The sequence below is a fragment of the Sinohyriopsis cumingii genome, chromosome 12, assembly GCF_028554795.1.
Source record: "Sinohyriopsis cumingii isolate HCF-2022 chromosome 12, ASM2855479v2, whole genome shotgun sequence".
NCBI classification, from domain to species: Eukaryota; Metazoa; Mollusca; class Bivalvia; order Unionida; family Unionidae; genus Sinohyriopsis; species Sinohyriopsis cumingii.
The window spans coordinates 100,389,544-100,410,721 of NC_142972.1; the positions used below are offsets into that span (position 1 = coordinate 100,389,544).

The 21,178-nt window shown below is 34.0% G+C and overlaps 1 protein-coding gene across 1 annotated transcript in view; it reads left to right on the top strand.

Moving 5' to 3' along the window:
• Positions 1-21,178, top strand: part of LOC149787092 (TPR and ankyrin repeat-containing protein 1-like) — a 129,027-nt gene that overhangs the window by 61,767 nt on the left and 46,082 nt on the right. Inside the window, exons 17-21 of the mRNA XM_089976042.1 lie at positions 462-781; positions 6,934-7,095; positions 7,932-8,891; positions 13,368-13,485; positions 17,739-17,954. Of these exons, the coding sequence (XP_089832168.1) occupies positions 462-781; positions 6,934-7,095; positions 7,932-8,891; positions 13,368-13,485; positions 17,739-17,954 (1,776 nt within the window). The remainder of the gene's footprint in view (positions 1-461; positions 782-6,933; positions 7,096-7,931; positions 8,892-13,367; positions 13,486-17,738; positions 17,955-21,178) is intronic.

Consider the following 21,178-nt stretch of genomic DNA (forward strand, 5'->3'; position numbering starts at 1 on the left):
AAACAAAATCAGGGCTACCTACATGTTGTACAGGCAAGTCTCACTTATATGACCCACTGAGCTACTATAAATAATGTTACTGGGCAGTAGCTACCCACTTTGCTGCCCTTACAAAACATGGTTGACCCGTAAGCAGTCCATTTGCTTTTGATGTGCAGTCCAGTTATTTACAGAAAAATGGCATTTATGATCTTACAGTGGTTTTGATAGATCCTACAATTACTATACATCCCTCATTTATAAAAAAATTGGTAAAAATTGAAATACAGTTCTTTATAATAAATTCATTGTTAAACTAGATCTGTATTTTTTCGATAAATACATGCACCTTGTTTCCAAAAGTATTGGGGTGTGTAGGAAAAACAAGGTACTTCTAGAATTTGTAATGAATATAAATTTTATAGGGACCCCCATTGGTGAATACAGCATTATCTGATTCTGTTTTCTTTTTCTAAATACAGGCCCTGGAGGTGAAATGCCACAAAATGAAAACAGCGAGGACAATGGTCAGCAGCACCACATTCATCTTCGGCAGATTTTTGTCACTAAAAATGCAGTTCTCTGCAAGGAAATGAAGAAAAATTTCACCAATTTATGTCATGCATGTGACAGTGTTCCTGACCATGTGAAGCAAGAGGAAAAAAAGCTGCCAAATAGGCTCCAGGATGTGGATTGTCATTCTTATCCACTATTTCTCACATCTCATCAGCTTCTTCTTATGCTGGATGCATCATTTGGTCCTCCATATTTTTTTGACAGGAAGACTGATGGTAGCTTGAAGGTATAATTAAATATCTTTGTAGGTATATAATATACAGTACTGCTATTCTGCCTCTCATGTAGCACTGAAATTCCTGTTATAAACTGATACTGACTTTCTGGTGTATAAATATCAGTCTTTTAAGACATTTGTTTGTCTTTCACATCTGTGAAAGTACACAGATGTTGCAGCCATACCAATATCCTAATATTCAACTTTTATGCAGGTCTGTATTATTATGGCTTACTTTGCTTATGGTAAGGACCCATAATGTACTTTTTCCATCCATATGTACATCCTGTTGGGGTCTGTTACAATTTAATAATAATCAGTTTTCAGGCACTTTTTTAAGGCATTCCTTTTTCTTTAATTTATTTGTATATATTTGTCAACCTATTTCTGTTAGCAGCTATGAAATAGTTGCATGCTTCCATTTCAAAAATGCTAACAAATAATATTTTATGGTCATTTAATTGTCATGAATACAGTAATTTTGGCATGTTAACAAGATACAGTTTAAAAGAAAACGGGTTTAATGCGATCATAATAATTTGCTGGAACTTAGGAGAAGAGTTAGAATCCAATAATGTAATAATGCATTTTGTTCCTGTTAATACTTACATATTTGAGCATCATATAAAGTCAGTTATTGTCCATGCATCTACTAAAAATATTGATTTTCTTGAAAAGAAATTAACTCTGTATATATACCATGCTTGCCAAATTCTCAGACACATTGAGCCTCAAAAAAGTGTTTTGAGGTCACGTGGGGGGTGGGTCTGTGCACATGACTAACAAAAGCAATGTTGTCCAGTTGAGGACAAGTTATCTTTTCATACAAGACTATAGAAAATTATTGGAAATGTAAATCTGAATAAATAAAAGTTAATTTTTTTTCAAAGCAATATTACACTTGAAAGAAACGGTTGCTTGACTTACCGGTAGCATTGTCATTTATCAATGCCATACACATACACATGTGCAGACACTCACATAATAACAACCACACTGATATTAAATAAAAACAAATCTGTTGGATGGCAAAATAATGGCTTAAGTTGATGCTGTCTTTGCTACTCGGTAGTTCAGTAGGGGGTTTGAAGGTAATGAAAGTGGCGTAAGTGTTCATCTCTGCTCTCACAGGAGAATGTTGTCCAGACTTTTCCTTCTCGATTCTCTGAGTGAATCCAAAACTGAGTTGTTTATGACAGCCATAATGTTGTCTCTGTGAGAACTATCTGATGCAGTTTGACCATGAGATATGCTTGTCTCTATAGAAAAATGAACATATATCAAATCTGGGAAGGCTGTTTCAATGGGGGAAGGGGGAGAACATACTATTTTTAAGTTTAACAGGGTCTTTACAGGTAATTCAACTGTAATCAATGGCTCCATCCAGTTCAGGTGTTAATGTTTCATCAACACAAATCAGCTGTGCAAACACGAGCTTTCAGTCAATCTATTTCATGGCTAAAAATCGTTCTGAAAAGCATGGGTCAGTTAATGTTTTGAATAAGATAAAAGGAGAAATGATCTGAATGTTCAATTCACTGTGTTGAATATGCTACTAAAGGAGTCTGACGTTTTATCAGTAAAGTACAATGAAAAATTATGACAAAATGAAATACCTGGACCTGTACGATAAATATATATGTCACATTTTATTTATAAAATATCAGATGCCTTTGATGCTACATACAGGTGGTATTCCTATTTCAGCAGATGTCCTATACTTCGGAATGACTTTCGTAAATATGTTTGCAGGATGTGCAAAGAATTAAATTCACTCCATTGCTGCTGTGTTTGACAAAATAAAACTATCATCCTTATTTTTGCTCGACTTTGCTGATAGATTATTCCTTCCTGAATCACATTCTTTAAAAATGAATCACCCTTCAAGAATATCCTGAGAACTGAAACAATCATGTTTTGCCTTTTATATTCAGAGTAAAAATCTAACTTCATTGAATTGTTGCTGCTGATCGCAAACATTGTCAAATTTTTCGTCAACATTCTTGTTCAATGTAGGGATGTGTAATAACATCTGTTCTTCAGCATGTCTCATTGACCAATATACTTCAGATGCATTGGTTTATTCTTTTTTTGTGTACTTTACCTATGCAGATTAGTTACATGGACGCAACTCATCATTCTTTCTGTTATAGTAAATTAAGGAATCTCTGATAGGTGATTGTTTTTGTCTCTGAATATCTTACATTTTGATTGCATCTGCATCAGCTGTATGCCCCAAGGATAGGTTTTGGTGAGCTTTGAGCAGGACTGTTTACTGTTCATATATACAGGACTGTTTACTGTTCATATATACTACTGATTACATGCATGTATTGTGATGAGCAAGGTTCTTCTTTGTTGAAAAACTTTGGGGCTAAGATTTCTCAAAAGCGTGTTTTTCAAAACATGACCATGTCAAGGGGTGTGGGAGTCCTAAATCATGTTTTTCATGTAACTTGTCATATTATGGCAGGTATGATGTACCGTGGTTTCCCAGATGATATGCCATGTTCACAAGTACATCCACCTTTTGAGAAACTTGTAGAAAATGTTATAGTCCTCCAGATAAACCCATTTTGACCCATTGGTGAACAAGAAATGTCTAAGTATTCTCATGTTTTGCACTGCTGGTTTTCTTCCATATGTTTAGTCTAACAGTCTGACATATGTAAAAATCATCATTCTTTTCAGTAGAGTATTGTATCATAATTTGGTCATTTTGATACAATAGTTATTTATGAAATTTTATTTCAAAATCTTTTGGGAACCTGTTTCACACTGATATTTTTCAAAAAAATTTCATTAACATTTCATTTATGTCTTCAGAAACTTTGACATAATCTCTGTGAAACACCATTATTTTGGTGAAATAAGGACATTTCAGTGCAATTCCCTGAGAGTTCTCTGAAATTTCAGTCACACTAAGGTCCCTAACTATGAATAAATTATATTATCAGATAGTTAGGATGGAATATTTGAGAGCCCATCCTGGTTATATTGACATAGGGTTTTCACTGAGAAATTTGATACGATGTCTTGTAGGTCACAAATGAAAATCGTGCAGATCTGACAATCTATATGGCCACCAGTGCAGCCATCTTAAAAATATTATCATAAATATTATCATAATCCCCTTAAGGTGAAAACCATATATTGTATTTTGACCATAAAACTAATGCTGATGTTTATTTGGTCCTAGCTGAAAATGGTTCTGACCTGAATATCAATCATGGGCAAGTTGAAAATCTTATTGCTACTACATCTGATATGGTCATGTCAGCATGGAGTTTTCACTAAAAGACTTGTTGTGATGTTTGGTAGGTTGGTATCCAATATGGCCACCAAAGTTGCCATCTTAAAACTTTTCGTTATTGCTACTTTTCCCAGATGCTGTAAGGGCACATGCTTTTGCAACTTGTGCAGAAAAAAATTATGAATTCAAAGACTTGCTGAGCAGCGATGCATGAGGACTTAAATTAGTTTCAAGTCACACTTTGAAAGTATATTCAGCACATTATACAAGTTTCATTTAGCGATTCAGCCATATAGTGTTGTATAACAACAATTGCTTCACCAGTAGAGGTATTATAGCACTTTCTTGTTATACAGGCATTTGTTTACACATCTGGGTTCTTCAATTTGACATGAATGGTTTTTAAACTAAATTTAATTGGCACATTAGGCCCTGGAATAAGCATTTTGTCAGATTTTGGACTTGCATAAAAGGAAGGTTTACAAATACTTTTTGAATGTGGGCCACATAGAAAACCCATAGTGGATTATTTACAGCATGTTTCATTTTCAGGCAACAGTTTTGTTCAGCAAATACTAGCTGATGATAGTGAAGTTATGCCATGGTTAACTGCCCCCCTCCCCCAAAATAAGGGCTATTTAATATGTCACCTATCCTCAGGGAAGGGGAGTGTTATGGTTCTTTTTTTATGTTTGCTGCTTTTTTGGAGTTTCCTCTTTCAGAAGATAATTATTTTTAAAGGTGTGAAGAAATGCAAAGATAAGGCCATAAGGAACACTTTCATTTAGTCATGATGCACCATATGAGTGTCACTCAAGCCCTATAACAGGCTAGGGACAGGTTTTAGCTCACCTGGTCACTTATGGCATGGCCTGTGTTTATCATGCATTGTCCATTTGTTAACAATTTGTTTTGCCACTCTTGGAGTTATCTTTCATACCTTAATTTGATACCTTTTTGAATATGGGTTTATATCATCAAGATTTCAGACAAGTTCAACAACAAGGTCATCTGGCTTCCAATTGGCAGAGCTTGTTACCACTCAATTGCCATTTGCGTCATCTTATCTTTCTTTTGTACTTGAGTAACCTTAAATGAAACTGAATAGTTATTTTCTCAGGCACCGCAGGTTTTACCTTTTCCCTGCATACCATGGTGTAGACAGCTATTTGAGCCCATAATGGGTTGAGAGGGATGCTATCACTAAGTAACATTGGTCAAACCCAGGTAATTACACACACTACATCTCAGGGTGGTATATTAAATTATATAGTACACACATTAAATTTGGAATTCCTTTATAATGAAATGTATTATAACAAAGAATGCCAAATATAGATAAACTATGATAAACTGAAGTAACATTTGTTTCAAAAAAATTTCATGACCAAACATTTGCATCAGATAATGCAGTGTCTGGGAAGAAGATTAAATTTGCATTACGTGCCAGTTTTATGTGCCTGGAATTGAAGCAGAATGATTCCCCGTAATATATAGATACCTGCTAGATAACATTGCTTTACTTGAGGTAACTCTATGGTATCATGGAACCATAATTAACTTCCCATCAGGTAATATTGATGATAATAATAATAATAATAATAGTAATGCTTTATTTATAGCGGGGGACTCATTAGTCAATGACTATTTTCCCTTGAGGCCCTCAGAGGAGAGTATAGCAATGCACATTATATGAAGATAGCAATAATTACTGTTTATTTTAACATGTTTAGTATTAAAATACTAAATTCTGTTATCTATTAGAAGCACATACATGCTCATGATATCTCTTCTTAAATACTCTAATATTCTCAGCAGATTTTACTTTTATGTGGAAACTTGTTCCACAGAACTGTACCAGAGTATTGGAAGCTGTCTTTAAATTGCTCTGTCTTGGCTTTGGTGGTAAAAGGTTTCCATGTGATATTGGTCTCCACTGGTATTGTGCTGAAAAAGGCCTGAATAAGTCCTGAAGATAATCTGGTGCAATTCCATGTAGACATTTATATAAAAGCACTGCCTTGTGAAACTCTGTCCTGTTATATATTGTGAACCATTTGAGTTCTGTAAATAATGCTTTTGAGGGATGATCAATAGATGCATCTAAAATTATGCGTGCTGCTCGTTTCTGAAGTTTATAGGTTAGTTTTGGATGACAGTGTTTTACAAAGCTTATCAATATGGTCATTCCATAATAAATTATCTTCGGTCACACGTACAAGCTTTTCATGTTTGACAGTTTCTAATGAATGATTATTTATTGCAAGAGATATTTCTGGGTTCCCTGATTTGTGTAGTTTCTGTGACATCCCCAAAATCATACATTTTGTTTTACCTTCATTAATTACCATCCTATTTTGTTGTGCCCAGTTTTGGACTCAAATAAGGTCTGAGCTTAATCTCATTTGGATAAGTATGAGTATCAAAACTAGATGTATACAAGGTTACATCATCAGCAAACAAATCTGTATTTGTGGATTCATTATTTAATTGTAGATCATTGATATAGACAAAGAAGAGGAGAGGGCCCAAAACTGAGCTTTGAGGGACCCCTGAATGAATTGTGCAGGTTTGAGAGCTAATATTGCCAATGCTTACTTGTTGAGACCTTTGGTTTAGGTATGATCTAAACCAGTTTAAAGAAGGATTGTCGAACCTGTAACAGTTCAACTTCTGCAGCAGAATTTCATGATCAACAAGATCAAAGGCTTTCTTGAAGTCAAGGAAAACAATCCCAGTCATATTTCCTTGGGAAACAATACATTTGCATTACCTGCCAATTTGAATTATCTGCAGGTAATGCAAATTGCTGTAAGGAACTGTATATTGCCCTACAATCATTGGCTAATTCTAATATAATAGTGCTTATATTTATCCATCAGCTAATTATGTCATTGTTTCAAAACAGGCAAGCGTCCAAGGCTGGTCAGATGACGATGATCCACTCAGCATCCTATTACTGCTGGAAGAGGATTCTGATATAGAGGGGGATGAGGAGGGTTCTGATTACAGTGACAGTGAAAGGCAGGAGGAAGAGGATCAAAAGGAGGAAGCAGTGGGAACTTCACGGGTATTTGCAAACATTTTCTGCATCCTACATCATTGTTTAGCAGAATTCAGACCCAATCATTTTTTAATCCTGACCTAATATATTTTTGTATTTCAGCCCAATTTTTGGTGCAGCTATTTACTGCTGAGAACATAAGTTCAGTGAATTCACTTGTTCCTTTAGCCTTTGGAATAATTCTGTTTATTTTAAGGCCAGGTTACCAAAAAGAGATTTTGCTAGTTCCGTATCATTTCCACATTAAAACTTAAGCTCCAGTGGACAGATTGAAATACATTTTCACATTTACCTTGCCCAAAGATGAAGGAAGAAAGCTGTAGATTTGAGTTAGCACTTTAAAGGTCATTTCCAAGTAGACAAGTAGAATATAACTGGATTGGCATGTTCTCATAATAGCTTGAAAATTGAGAATATTCTTAAAACAACTGATTTAAAGCCCAAGAAAAATATTTCTCTATTGAAGCTTTTGTTTGTAAATTTTACCTCTGCGGTGTCATTTGCAGACAATAGCTGACGTTTTGGGAACTGGAGATTTTGATTAAATGTGGTTTGTATTTAGAGCAGCAACCAGATTAACTATTTTAGTGTTATTAGCTTTCTTGTGAAGGTCACTATTCAATAACTAGAGAAATATGGTTTAAATGTTTCTTTGCTAAGCCAAAAGGTTTCAACAGATTGTCATACATTTGTTAATTTAAGTCCAACACTCTCTTTAAATAAGTATAAAAGCAGCTGTATTGCTTATCTCATATAGGATGACTATCATGCCTTCGCCATACTCTTGTTGCATGAAATTATTTACAGTGAATGACATAATTCCCCACTGAATTTTCTTTTAGACCAAACTGGACCCTAAACGTGAAGTGACCTACGAAGTCTTTGTCCAGGAAGTATGGCCTAAAATGAAAAACAAAGAGAGCTATCATCCCACACTTGTCTGGACAGAATTTATATCGTTTATCAAGGGTTCGTATGAGGCTCTTTCTGAACCAAAGGGATATGTCAGCAAGGAGACTTATCATAAGATCGGAAAGAAAAGAGCTCCACACTTTCCTGGAGAAAGGGACAAAATTTATGAGCTTTTCAAACAGTATAATAATATCATGAGAGATAATAAGCTCTTTGATGAGACAGATCTAGTCCATAATGTCTACAAACGTATTCAAAATCTTCAGGAAGAGCAGCTGTTTGATATTCATCAAATCTTTGTTGATGAAATCCAAGATTTTACACAGGCTGAACAGTACCTTTTAATTCAGATTTGTAGGAATCCTAACCAGATGTTTCTGACTGGAGACACTGCACAGAGCATCATGAGGGGAATCTCTTTCCGCTTTGAAGACCTAAAATCCCTTTTCTACCATGCAAATGAGGCCATACAAGCTAAGTGGAAAAAAAAAGCAATTCAAGTCCCAAAACAGGTCTATCAGCTTGTACAAAACTATCGCTCCCATGAGGGAATTCTCTCCCTTGCATCAAGTATTCTAGACCTGCTTGTTAAGTTTTTCCCTGAATCTTTTGACCGATTAGAGAAAGATCAAGGGCTCTTCAGTGATGGTCCACAACCAATTCTAATTGAGTCATCAAGTGTCAGTGACCTTGCCATGCTGCTTCGGGGAAATCGTCGGAAGACCTCAGCAATTGAGTTTGGCGCTCACCAGGCAATCTTGGTGGTTAATGAAGCGGCTAAAGAGTCCATTCCTGAGGAACTGAAACTGGGACTGGTCTTAACAATTTATGAAGCCAAAGGACTGGAATTTGACGATGTACTTCTGTACAATTTCTTTACAGACTCCCAGGTAGAGAGGTTTTTAAAATATTTTATAGATGAGAGAACTTACTTTTAGTAGATGCTTTATTAATGGCCTCAATTGTACTTGATAAATTCATTTTTTGTTTTAAATAATTATTATTATTATCATTATTATTATCATTATTATTATTATTATTAAAACATATCAGTTAAGTCATGCTGCAGATCCAAACATATCAGTTAAGTCATGCTGCAGATCCAAACATGTTTTTGTGATTAATGTTACACAAAATATACACAATTTAAATAGAAGCTTGAAAAACTCAAGATATGAATGACTGGTCTATGGATGTGCTAAAATTTTCTGCTCTTCCATGACATTGGTACTTTTGGGATGGGGACTTTTTAGAAACGAAATTTATGATAGTAAGACATGAATGGTAATTTCATTGACTTTGAGGACAGAGATTGTAAAGTTCACTTACAACAGGTGTGTGAGAGAGAAAATGCTTCTTAATATGCTTAAGAGCATTAGGACATGGGATTTTGTCTCATGGTCAGAGTTCTGAAGTTATTACTTAAGTTCCCACCATTTAGGTAAATATATATTTAAAGATTATGAAGAAATATTTGTATTCAAGCATGATTAATAAGGGGATGAGGGGTTGAGTAATGGGACTTGCATCTGTGTCCTACGTTAAAAAATATTCAAATGTTGATCCTAAGACTTTATCATACATATGATTCCACTGGAGTTGGATCAAAAATAGCATTTTAAAGGCTGGCTACTGCACATGCAATTTTATAGATGTACCACATTTGAAAATTGAGAGTATTTTTACCAAAAAATTATTTTAAAAAACCCACAGTATCTTGACCTGTTTTCTCAACACTTAAGAAAAACTAGTCAGAATCTGTATACTGTGAACTGGAAATATTCCACCAGTACAATGTCCGATGTGATGATGCATGGCAGAGCAATACAATTAGAAATGTTAATGAACAGCTGACACATGCACAAAACAGGCTCTTAATTGATTACCTTATTGTTGGAATTTTGATTGTTTAAGGCCAAATGCAGGCTTTATTTTTAGTTGAGGTGTTATAATTAATACAAGAACAAAGGCAGTTATTATGTCTTATGTTCTGAGCCTTTGTTAAAAAATCAGCTGACCATTGGTTGAGAGGAGACAAGATGGAGAGAGCAATCATAATAATGACCTCAGCAGACACACTTAAGTATTTTGATTTTTTTGATCATGTTTAGTTCTTAGAGTATTGTGCAAGATGTTTTAAGAGAAATATTTAAGGACAGCTCTTGCATATTGTGTTCAAGTAATGGCCATTTGTCGAAACATGCTTTCTTCAAATGCTAGAAAACTGCTGGCTGAGAAATAATTACAAGTTCAACAAAACTTTGATATCAGTTTAAGCATATAGGCGAGTAAAAGAAGTTCAGAGCTGGTTTATTTGACTCGATAAAGTATTTGTTGTTTTCATGCAAATAAGTTCAATGCATAGATATAATATTAGCTAGCAATATATTACAAGAGAATTAATTAATCATATTAGTTAATCATAAACGCATATTTTTTCTTTGATTTTTTCAAGTCTAAATCAATATTGGTTTTAATTATTTAAAGTGATGAAACCTGCCAGCAGACCTTTTTGAACTAAGCAATGAAGAAAAATAGGACTAGATTCAGGAATATATTTTAAGTCCAAGTCAGGAACATCGTCAGTAGAGTGAACATAACTTGTGGTACTGATGGAGAGCAGTCAGCAACCTTACAAACACACCAACCGGAGCTCTATGGCTACCAGTTGAACTTATTTGCAAACACAGATACAGAAAGAAAATTCTCAATTCTTCACAGAATACAATTTGTTTCAGGGAGAAATCAGGACCAGAGAACAATTGAAGGCCTGGTTAAATGTGAAGCTTACTAATTGCAGCAGATATCATTACTGGTCACGTGTCAGTGAACTTGCAATGAAATCTTAAAATCCTATTGGTTGTTATTTTAAAAAATCTTTGCAACGAACTATAAGATAAATAACAATCCTTTATCATTAACTGGCAATGTACTGACTCAGTATTACTGTAACATTGCCTTCAGAACCAAAATCCAATCTGTGTTGAAGACTGTAAAGAGTAAATCTGTTGTTTGCAAACAAATGCACTTATTTTGTTTTTAATCCCTTTGAAGAACATACTACATATGCCAATCAAAAAGTCTACTGCTTTAGAGGTCAGTATACTGAGGAAACTTTTAAATCTAATGGTTTCAAATCCTGGTTCTGTCATATATATGCCATTTATGCAGTATGAAAAGATGAATGAAAATGTGTTTGACTCTTAAAGCATGTCTTTTCAAGTAGAAATGCTAAATTGGGTTATTGCTTAATTAGCAAATGTAAAGATTGTTACTAATTACCCTATTATTGAATAAAGTATGGAATTTGTTCAAAAATGGATAATATTTGATCTACCAGTAGGATGTTTACAAATATATATGATTTCACTCATATACCAAATGCGTTTCAAATTTTCACTCAGTGATACTGATGAATTTTGAAAAAAAAGGGAAACATATAACTTGTGGCATCCTGTTGATGACCACAAAATATCTTCAGTCCCTGTTGGATGATAAAAGAGCAACCACACATGGCCTGCCCCTCCCAGTCTGCTGAAGGATCGTTCTAGAGCCCTCCCTGCTTGCAACAGACCCATTGGTCCCAAAACTTTGGTCCCCAATCATGAGATAGCCTTGTGACCAACATCATCACCAAAATCGTCATGGACAGCAGCACACATGCTATACAACAACCAGCCAATTACTATGAATTTGCATCCAAGCTATTAGCTCAATGGTCAAAATCACACCTACAAATTCAAGCACATGGTTACACCTCCAAACATCCAAACACAAGCAGCTCAGAATAGAATTATTAATTTGTGCAGCTATAGAATGGCTACCTTGAAAACAGACTAGTGTATCAAATAAAATAATGTTATATGACATGTCTGGCGTTCAGTAAAATTGAGACTGAATATTAGAACATCCAATATATCAAAGGGTTCTATCATGTCATACAGAGAGCCAAAAGAAAATACAATTTGATATTTCATGTACCTCTATAACTAAAGATTTACTTCCTGTAATGTGTACAGCTTCCTGACAAGAACGTTTATGTTGTGACATTAGTGTCTACCTAAAGCCTATAGGTACCATGGCAATGATGCAGAAAGCATAAGTTTATCGGTTTTCTCCTTGCAAGCATTCTGCTCATACATCCCGAGATTAATCAAACTCACTGTTTTGAAATAATGTAAGACATAAATAAACTCCTTGCTAATGCTGTACACAGAAACAAAACCAGTACATTTTAGTTCAGATCTAATGCATATACCTTACAAATACACAATTACGTGATACCTGTCCAAATTACTTTCAATAATACATAGTATGGAGTCTAATCTATCTCAACAATTTTAAGCACCAATGCAAAACATACCATGCAGAGAGATTCAAAGTAATGTTAATTGTTTTATGCTAAGTACGCTCTTTAGTAACCTAACCATGATCAGTTAATGTCTTTAATTCTTTCCGAATTATTTCTTCTTACACATAGCATAATCCACCTCAACAAACTTCAAATAATGCAGCCAGTCAACCACGATGACAGTATTAAAGCGTGAAATCAGCAACTACCTGGTTTTTCCCCTGCTTAAGCCAGTTCAGTCACATGGTCACAGATAATATTACAATGTGTATAATACTGTGGAATCAGAATATGAAAAAAAGAAGAAAACAACACTTTGCACCAATAATTTTGGGTATGCAGGAGATTTTAGTGAGGGACAGGAGACAACCTTAAGTTTGGGAGAGAAATCCTGCTATGTTGGAGATTCATATGTTTAATTAGGTGACACTGGCGCACAGTAATGATGTGGTTTTGCAGCTGAATGACTGGGATTGTTATCTTTCTAGATACGTTTTTTTTGTGAAATATTAATAAATCATGACAGGTAGATTTATACTGGATTGCGTTGATTATCAGCAAGATCTTCATGTATTAATTATGCCTTGATCTTTAGAAAGAAATTGTACCTGACTCTATAGTTACCTAGGTAAAACTAATCTGTAAAGTTTCAGAGATAATTTGTATTGTGTTGTATTCATACAAATGAAATGATCAACTGTTATGGTGCGTTATCCAGATGGGCAATATCATGTCCACTGGGATCTTTTGATGCATAATGTTGCAGCAGTAAGAGAATATAGATTGTTTTCCAAATCATGAATCTAGTTTTCTTGGTTTTTATTTTTTTATTTTAATCTGCATCATAGATAATGATGTTTGAAATTGCCAAATCCATTTAGTTAAAATGATATCAGCAATAGAGGCCACACATGATTAATTCTTTTTATTCTATTTAAGTCATCTGATAATTTGATAATCTCTTGAAATGCACGCATTTAAATTGGATGTACATTATTACACTTTCCAATTTCAGGCAGACAAGGAATGGCGGGTAGTGACTGAATACTTGGAAGAATTGCTGTCAAATCAGAAAGATTCTCAACAAGGAGCCTCATCTATTGGCAGTGAAAGTCTGGTACAGATTGATGAAAGTAATCAAAAATCCTACTTGTAACTTGCTTTCACACAAGACCCACATCCCCCATTCCATAGAGTATATAAGATATTTATGTGACCAAGTCCACATACTGGTGTGTTCAGTGTACTCTTGTCTGCAACTTCTTTACATATTTTGCCAGATTTATAGCCTATATCTGTCCTTCAAAAATGTTGTGTGCCAGTGTTCATCAAAATCCAGAGTATTATGGGCATACTGGTTTACTGTGATGTTTTTTTTTCCAGTGGTACTTACCATGGTACATTTTCACTGTACTGGCACTTTGATAGTTTCCATCAGTAAGGCATGTATGGCTGTTCCCCAGTAAATTTGTTAAAGATTTCATGATAAAAAAATATTTTCATTTTTCATGAGAACCTAATTCTAAATTTTACAAAAACATGTTCATAACAGTTGTATTTGTAAAAGATTAATTATGAATATTGCACAGTATTTATATTTATGGTCCTTGAATTACATGTTGACACATGTCACATAGGTCAGCATGGTAGACAAATGGGATGTTGTGAAAGATATTTGGGATAAATCAAACTTTTGGAATCATTGTGTATTAAAAAACAAAAATTTGCTTTTTTTGTGGTTTACTACTGGTGGCATAGTTTAATGTTTCAAGTTCATATAAGACTGCAAATCATCCAAATATTTTGAAATTTATGCAATTTTTTTAAGCCCACTAAATATTTTCTGATTTGTTGAGTAAGTATACATTGTATTTGCTGGACCTTTCTGATAAATATCTTTCCCAGATGTTGGCATACTAAAGTTTCTCTGCCTATTATATCAGTAGTGTTGCTAGTAAATTCTAGGTCTCAATGTTGACACGTCTTATCTTTTTTAACACATGCTCTAAAATCAGCACAATATCTCTCACAAGTATGGACTATAGAGTAAGCTTAATCATCCCACTTTAGTTACACCATTTTTTAAGACAATTAACAGACACAGCGAATTCATCCACTATAAGGCACTAATGATTTGCTTGAGTGTGGTGTGTCTTTTAGATCGAGCCATTTCATTTTCTTTTAGATAAAATTTTTTCTTTAAAAAATGTAATGGGTATAATATGGTGTTTTTTTGCTATAAACCAGTGCAAGATTTTCTTTCCAGCAATTGAGAGATGGAACTTTATTTTCAAAAATGTCAAGCCATGTTCCAGAACATTACATTACTGATTCCTGATATAATTGCAGTATAGTATGATACCTGTCACAGCATGTAATCACAAATTTTATGCCGGCTAAAATGTGATATAATGGCAAGTTTTACTCAGCTTTCTGTACCATTATGCTTGGTCTTTTGTCATAAAGTGAGCACTTTATGCTACCATAAAAGTTATCTCACTACCAGGAAATTGGGAACATGTCAGGAGAAATGATCAACATTTTCCCTTCTGAAAAGACCATGGAATTTTGCAAGCATTAATCAAAGTTGGGAAAAACCCAGGAATATTCTACTATCACTCGAGAGAAATGATTTCATAATTGAGTCATAACTGAACTGATTGCAAATTATATTTAAATTTATTGAGTTCTGACCAGAATATTTGGAGGTTGCAGTATATATCAATGAGGTTCATGTGTAAAGATACTTGAAAAGTAAATCCACACGCTCACTAGATTAGATTCATCTAGTAGTCTGGATAAATGGATGGTTTGAAAACCAGTCTAGCTTCACCATAAGCCAGTATGGTGGTGGCATATAGTAGTAACTTACCTGTCGACATAGAAAATGTAAACGATGTTACTTTGAGTCATACCTGAATGAAATCAATAGGTAATTTATTTATTTTCTCAGAAAATTGAGAATATTAAAACAGATATGTATTTATATATATTTAATATACTGATAATGGATGAAACTACAGCGTTGATAACATATAACCTGGTATGTGCCATTTGCATTGCTAGTCATACAAGTACACAAATCTCACCATCTGCATATTCATGTCATAGGTTCAGCATGTCATGTGATACAAACAGTATCAGTTTCAAATATTATAGAAAAAGAATAATATTAAATGAAAGTTGCTTAATGTTTGTGATAAAAAAACAACAAATGAACACAAAATTCAGTACATATTTTCCCATGAACAACATCCTGGGTACAATTGATGGAACATGGATATCAACAGTGCTTTCATTGTATCGTGTGACCAACACATTGACATGTGCTTTCAGCATGATGACTGCCTCTGCCCAGGTTGCTGTGACAGTGAAACGTTTCTGGTTTTTGTTATTATAATAAATATTTTGTGAATTATATGTCCTTTTGAGATTTCACTAGAGGTATGAGACTTTTGTTTAATATTTTTTAGTCTTTGTACAGCATTAGAAAGGGGATTGTTTTTTATATCATGTGACTATTGGCCCTTCAGTGTTGAGAAATTTGTATAGGCATGTGTGTACCAATGCAAATGGTGAGAACCAGGTCAGGTTTTATCAAAGCTGTAGTTTCATCTTGTCTATCATCATATTAAAGACATTATTATAAGACTTGCAATTTTAAAACAACTCATTTTCCAGATGATTTCAAATCAGTTTGACCTCATGTAATATCATTTAAAGTTGCTAGGCCTACTGGTAAGCAGTTACTATATGCCATTACTGCACTGTGGTTTCAAATTCCAGTTTTTTAATAGGTACTTGGCTCTGACCCCACAACCCAAAATAAATGTCCAAATATGCAAAATAGGTTGCAAATATTGAGAAGAAACCTGGATTAGAAAACGTACGGTCATTCCTTAGAGTAGTAAGTCAAATTTCACCTTGTGGGATACTGATAGTGTAGCTTTTAAATTGAACAAAATAGAAAAGATAAAATTCAGTGTACATTTTTCGCGTAAAAGTGGTTATTAAATGATGAGTAAAGTACTTGACTATACATGTGGAACACGTTTGGATAGTATCCTATATGCTGAACATGCTTTTTTGTTAAAATAAGTAGCATGGAATGGGTGAGTGGGAAGATTGCAAACATTGTCACTTTGTTTTAATTTGAAGATGGTGAGCAAATATTCTCAATAGTCATTTACATTTTCTTATTAATACAAATAAGTGCTGAGGACTGCAAAGGCTATTTCAGATGAATTCTATATTTAAAGAATAGTAAGGCAAACTAATAATAATTATTCATGACTTATGAGGACTAAAATAACTTACAGTAAGTATCATTTTGTATTGATTCTTTATCTCTTGTATCGATATGTGTGCCATTACAGCAGAAGTATTGATGTTTTGATACATTGATGAATCATTTCATCTCTAATATATACAGGGGGCAAACTTGTTTCTTCTGAGATATTTTGTTTATTTGTGCACCATGATATATTAGAATCAGATGTTTGGGAGAGTATTGAAATATAAACATTTTGATTTAAAAAAGCATGTTTTATAATCTTTACCTTGAAAAAATAAATTTCATCCTTGAAAAATCCTGGAAAATAACATTAAAAAAAGTGTGGGAGCCATGTATGTTTGGAGAAATATGTTTTCAGTTTAATATCCACCACTACTTTTTATGGCGCTCTGGTTTAATGGAATTTACACCCATTTTCAATCAATGATGAGTCTACACTACAGCACATTTATTAACCAATATAGCTTGCAATTAGCATAGGTTCAGAACTATTTAACATTTTATCTTTTAAACCTGGATGCTTTTATTGATTTTTGAAATTTTGGAAAGAGTTGTTACTTATGAACTTCATACCTTTACAAGAAATGTTGCTTGTGTGGATGAAACCCAGAAAGAGTTGGATTGAAGCATTCCGCATCATTTAGATGGGTCAATCCCCCGAATGCCAATCTTCTTCTAACTTTAATTTGCCATGACAAGTTCATCTGTTTAGAGCTTTGTGTTTCAAATTATAGTGAGTGAATCCCTTTCCTTTGCCTAATTAAATAGAATTAAAAAATGCAAGGTGCTCACCATAAAAGTTGGATTAAACGATCTTGCATTTACAATAATAGTTGCATAAACACTGCAGATTTGAGCCAATTGACCATGAGTATAAACACCACATGACATTTTAGTGTAGATATTAAGTTATCATTTTACAGGTCAGCTTTGGTATAATGACTTTAAAAATTGAACCAAGAATTCATTATTGCTGATCTTGGATGCCAGATATGGCTAAAATATTAATTAAAACGAATTGATCAGAGCTTTAGATTTTTTTGAATTTCAGTTTTCATTCTGTAAGAAATTGAAAATTATCTTCTATTCCAGGTGTGCTGCAACAAGAAGGAAGGTCAAGGCCATTGCACTTTGACCCAAATCTGCATAAAGTGCTGAACTCAGAACTCAAGCATCTGTACACGGCTTTGACAAGGGCTCGGGTCAATGTATGGATTTTTGATGAAGATCCCAACAAGAGGGCACCAATGTTTCAATACTTTAAGGCACGGAAGCTTGTCAATTCTTTGGGCAAGTTAGATGAGTCCAGTAAGTAAATGAATACACTACATAAACAATTATATTATAAACTTCTTTAATTATTTCTGCCCCCCCCCCCCAACAGTTAGGCATTTCTTGTAGTATATGATCTCTTTTCTCCAATCTCATTTGCTAAATAAGACGGTTTGTGCAGCATTCATTCCAGAAGTAAAACACAGAGCCAAACGACCCTAATTGGGTCAAAAATTGGGGTTATTGAAAAAAATTGAAACAATGTTATAATTTTACAGGTAAAATGAAACACTTGTTCTGCGCATGGATACAGTTCAGGATACAGAGCCTATGATACAATATGATACATAATCAATATACATATCAACTTGATGGTATTTTAGAATACAAGATTCACCAATAAATTTTGGCAAGATGCTGAACTCTCGTTTTAGAACTGATTTACCCTAACCAAGCCAGGCATTGTTTGTGTATTTCTGATGCATACAAATGATCTCATTGTCCAACAAAAAACTCCAAAGTAACAAGACAACTTAAAATGATACTGCTAAATTAAACTTTTTGTTATTTTCAGCTTGACACATGTATAGTCATCATTTATTGTATTTATATATTAAATGCTATTTGTCAACAAAATGATCAGATTTATGTTTTGTTAATTAATTATTCAGTATAAATAAGAATTTAAAAACAATATGCTTTTTTCGTAAACCACTTCAAATTCAACTAACATTATTAACAATAAAATACAGATGATTCCCTTTTTAAAGATGCCAACTCTAGGCTCTTTTTTATTATAAAATTAAGATAAACAGCAAAAAGCAGACAAATTACAGATCTTTTGAATATTGTGATTTCACTGCCTTTCATTTTATCCAGAATTACACTTTACACTCACTATCATTCTAAATATTTCTGCAAGTATTTTCAGCACCTACTGGAGATAGACTACAAGTATGATTCAGTAATATCTACTTCTGTTCAATAATTGTGGTTGGTTCATATTTAAAGCAAGTTAAGTTATATCAGACATATGTAGATTATTTAAGTAATTATATAGAGAAGAGTGTGCATGTGTGTGTGTGATTTAGATTTTTAATGTAGCTTTAGCAATTGTTCAGTCATATTGCTATAATGTCTGCAGTGTGGCAGTTTATAGTGATGTTTAGCACTGGGGCATCATGCTGCAGACATGTAGCATGATGTCCCACCCAATCACATTATCCTGACACCAGGCTGACCAGTCCTAACACTAACTTCTTAATGCTGAGCGCCAAGTGAAGTGGCTGTTAGTACCATTTTAAAAAGTCTTTGGTATGACCCAGCTGGGGTTCGAACCTGCAAGCTCCCACGTCCAAGGCAGATGCTCTCCCACTAGGCCGTCAGAGTGGTCTAGAGAAGAGTGCATATATATAGTGACACATCATGTTGCTGAGGAATACTGACAAAGTCTTTTTTCATAGGAATAAAACAGTCATGTTTAGCCTGTGACATGTTATCCATTATTCATCCATCTGCATTAGCACAAGTGTGTTATCTCTACTCCTCCTGAATTCCATTGAGGATTGCTGTGAAACTTTACACACACATTCTTACCAGGGTCTGGTTGGTTCTAAATGAAAATGGTGCCATTCATGTTGTCAGGAATATCTTATTCCTACTTCTGCACAGATGGTCATATCAATATTTTGTTTTCAGCAGAAGCCTTGTTATTTGTATCTGTTTGGTCCTAAATGAAACTGGTATGGATCTGACATCAAATATGGTTACAGTTGTGGCCATCTTGAAATCCTGTTACTCTTCTTCCCTAAAGGATGATCCTGTTGACATGGTGCTTTCACTGAAAGATGTCTTGTGTTAATTGGTCCTTAATAAAAATGGTTCTGATCTGACTGGACCTAAAATAAACCAAACTTAATATGTGCATACAGCTTGAATTGACACCTTAGAAACATAACTTATTGATGTTGACAAGTACCCACATTTGTGTTGAGGTGCCATAAAAAGCTACTACTTCCATCTTGAATTGTCAATCAAAGGTCAAAGTCCATAAGAAAGAAATTTGTACTGTCCTTACACGTTTACTTGTGAACATGTCAACTTGGACATTTAACATATTTTTGTTACTCGATTTGGGAATGTTCAGCTTTCTTAAGATTATCTTGTACCCATTTAGAAGGATTAATGGATGGAAGAAAATGACATTTCTTTGATTTCTAGAAAATAAATTCAGCCAGCTTCAGCTCATTAGTATTGCGTATTTTATGTCCAGTCACAGTATGAATTAATGTACGTATATCTGCATTAGTAATGGCATGTCCATACAGTACTACTTTATTGGGCTGATGAAAAAGTAGTATATTAAATTTAAGAAAAAACAAAAGTTACAATGTAAAGATAATAATAATAATAATAATAACAACCTTATTTAAAGAGAGTAACACAATTAGCTAAGAACTAATCTACCTTACGGCCCTATTACAAAAGAATTTTTTTTTTAACTTCAGTTTTATGAAATAGGAAGAAAACAAAACACACAGAGCATTAAATAGATAATAGAATAATAATAATAATTACTTTATTTAAAGAGGTTAACACAATTACCTGAAGAATTAATCTGCCTCGAGGCCCTCATACAAAGGAATTTATTTATTTTAGCTACATCTCTGAAGCCCCTGGATATGTTGGGCTTGGAAAAAGGAAATAAGAGTGGGCATTTCTAATCTCAACTGGAATACTATTCCAGAGCAAAGTTCCAGAGTACTGGATACTTTTTTTAAAATAATTCCTTATTTGGTTTAGGAATTTTATACTGTTTAGTAGACATGGATCGCAGGTGGGGAGTATTGTCAGGTAGCCTATACTGGAATAGTGATTGTAAATATTTAGGAACATTATTATTGGATATCCTGTACATTAATTTGGCTTTTCTCAAACGAATTCAGTCTTTAATAGGTAAAATATTTTTAACTTACCAGCTGAATTTTCCTTGCTTTCTTTCTGGATTGATATTAGCCCAAATGCTCTTTCTTGAAGATGTGCCAGCTTTGCTATGCTTTCGTCATTTGAATTAACCCGTACTGTATTACAGTATTCTAAATAGAGATGTATGCAACTGTTATAAAATAGTTTTATGTGCCTTTCAGGGAGAAAATGTCTTATCCTACTGAGAAACCATAAACTTGAATTCACTTTTTTTACTGATATATTTGACATGTTCAGTCCATGATAGGTTATTATCTACCAGAACACCAAGTAGT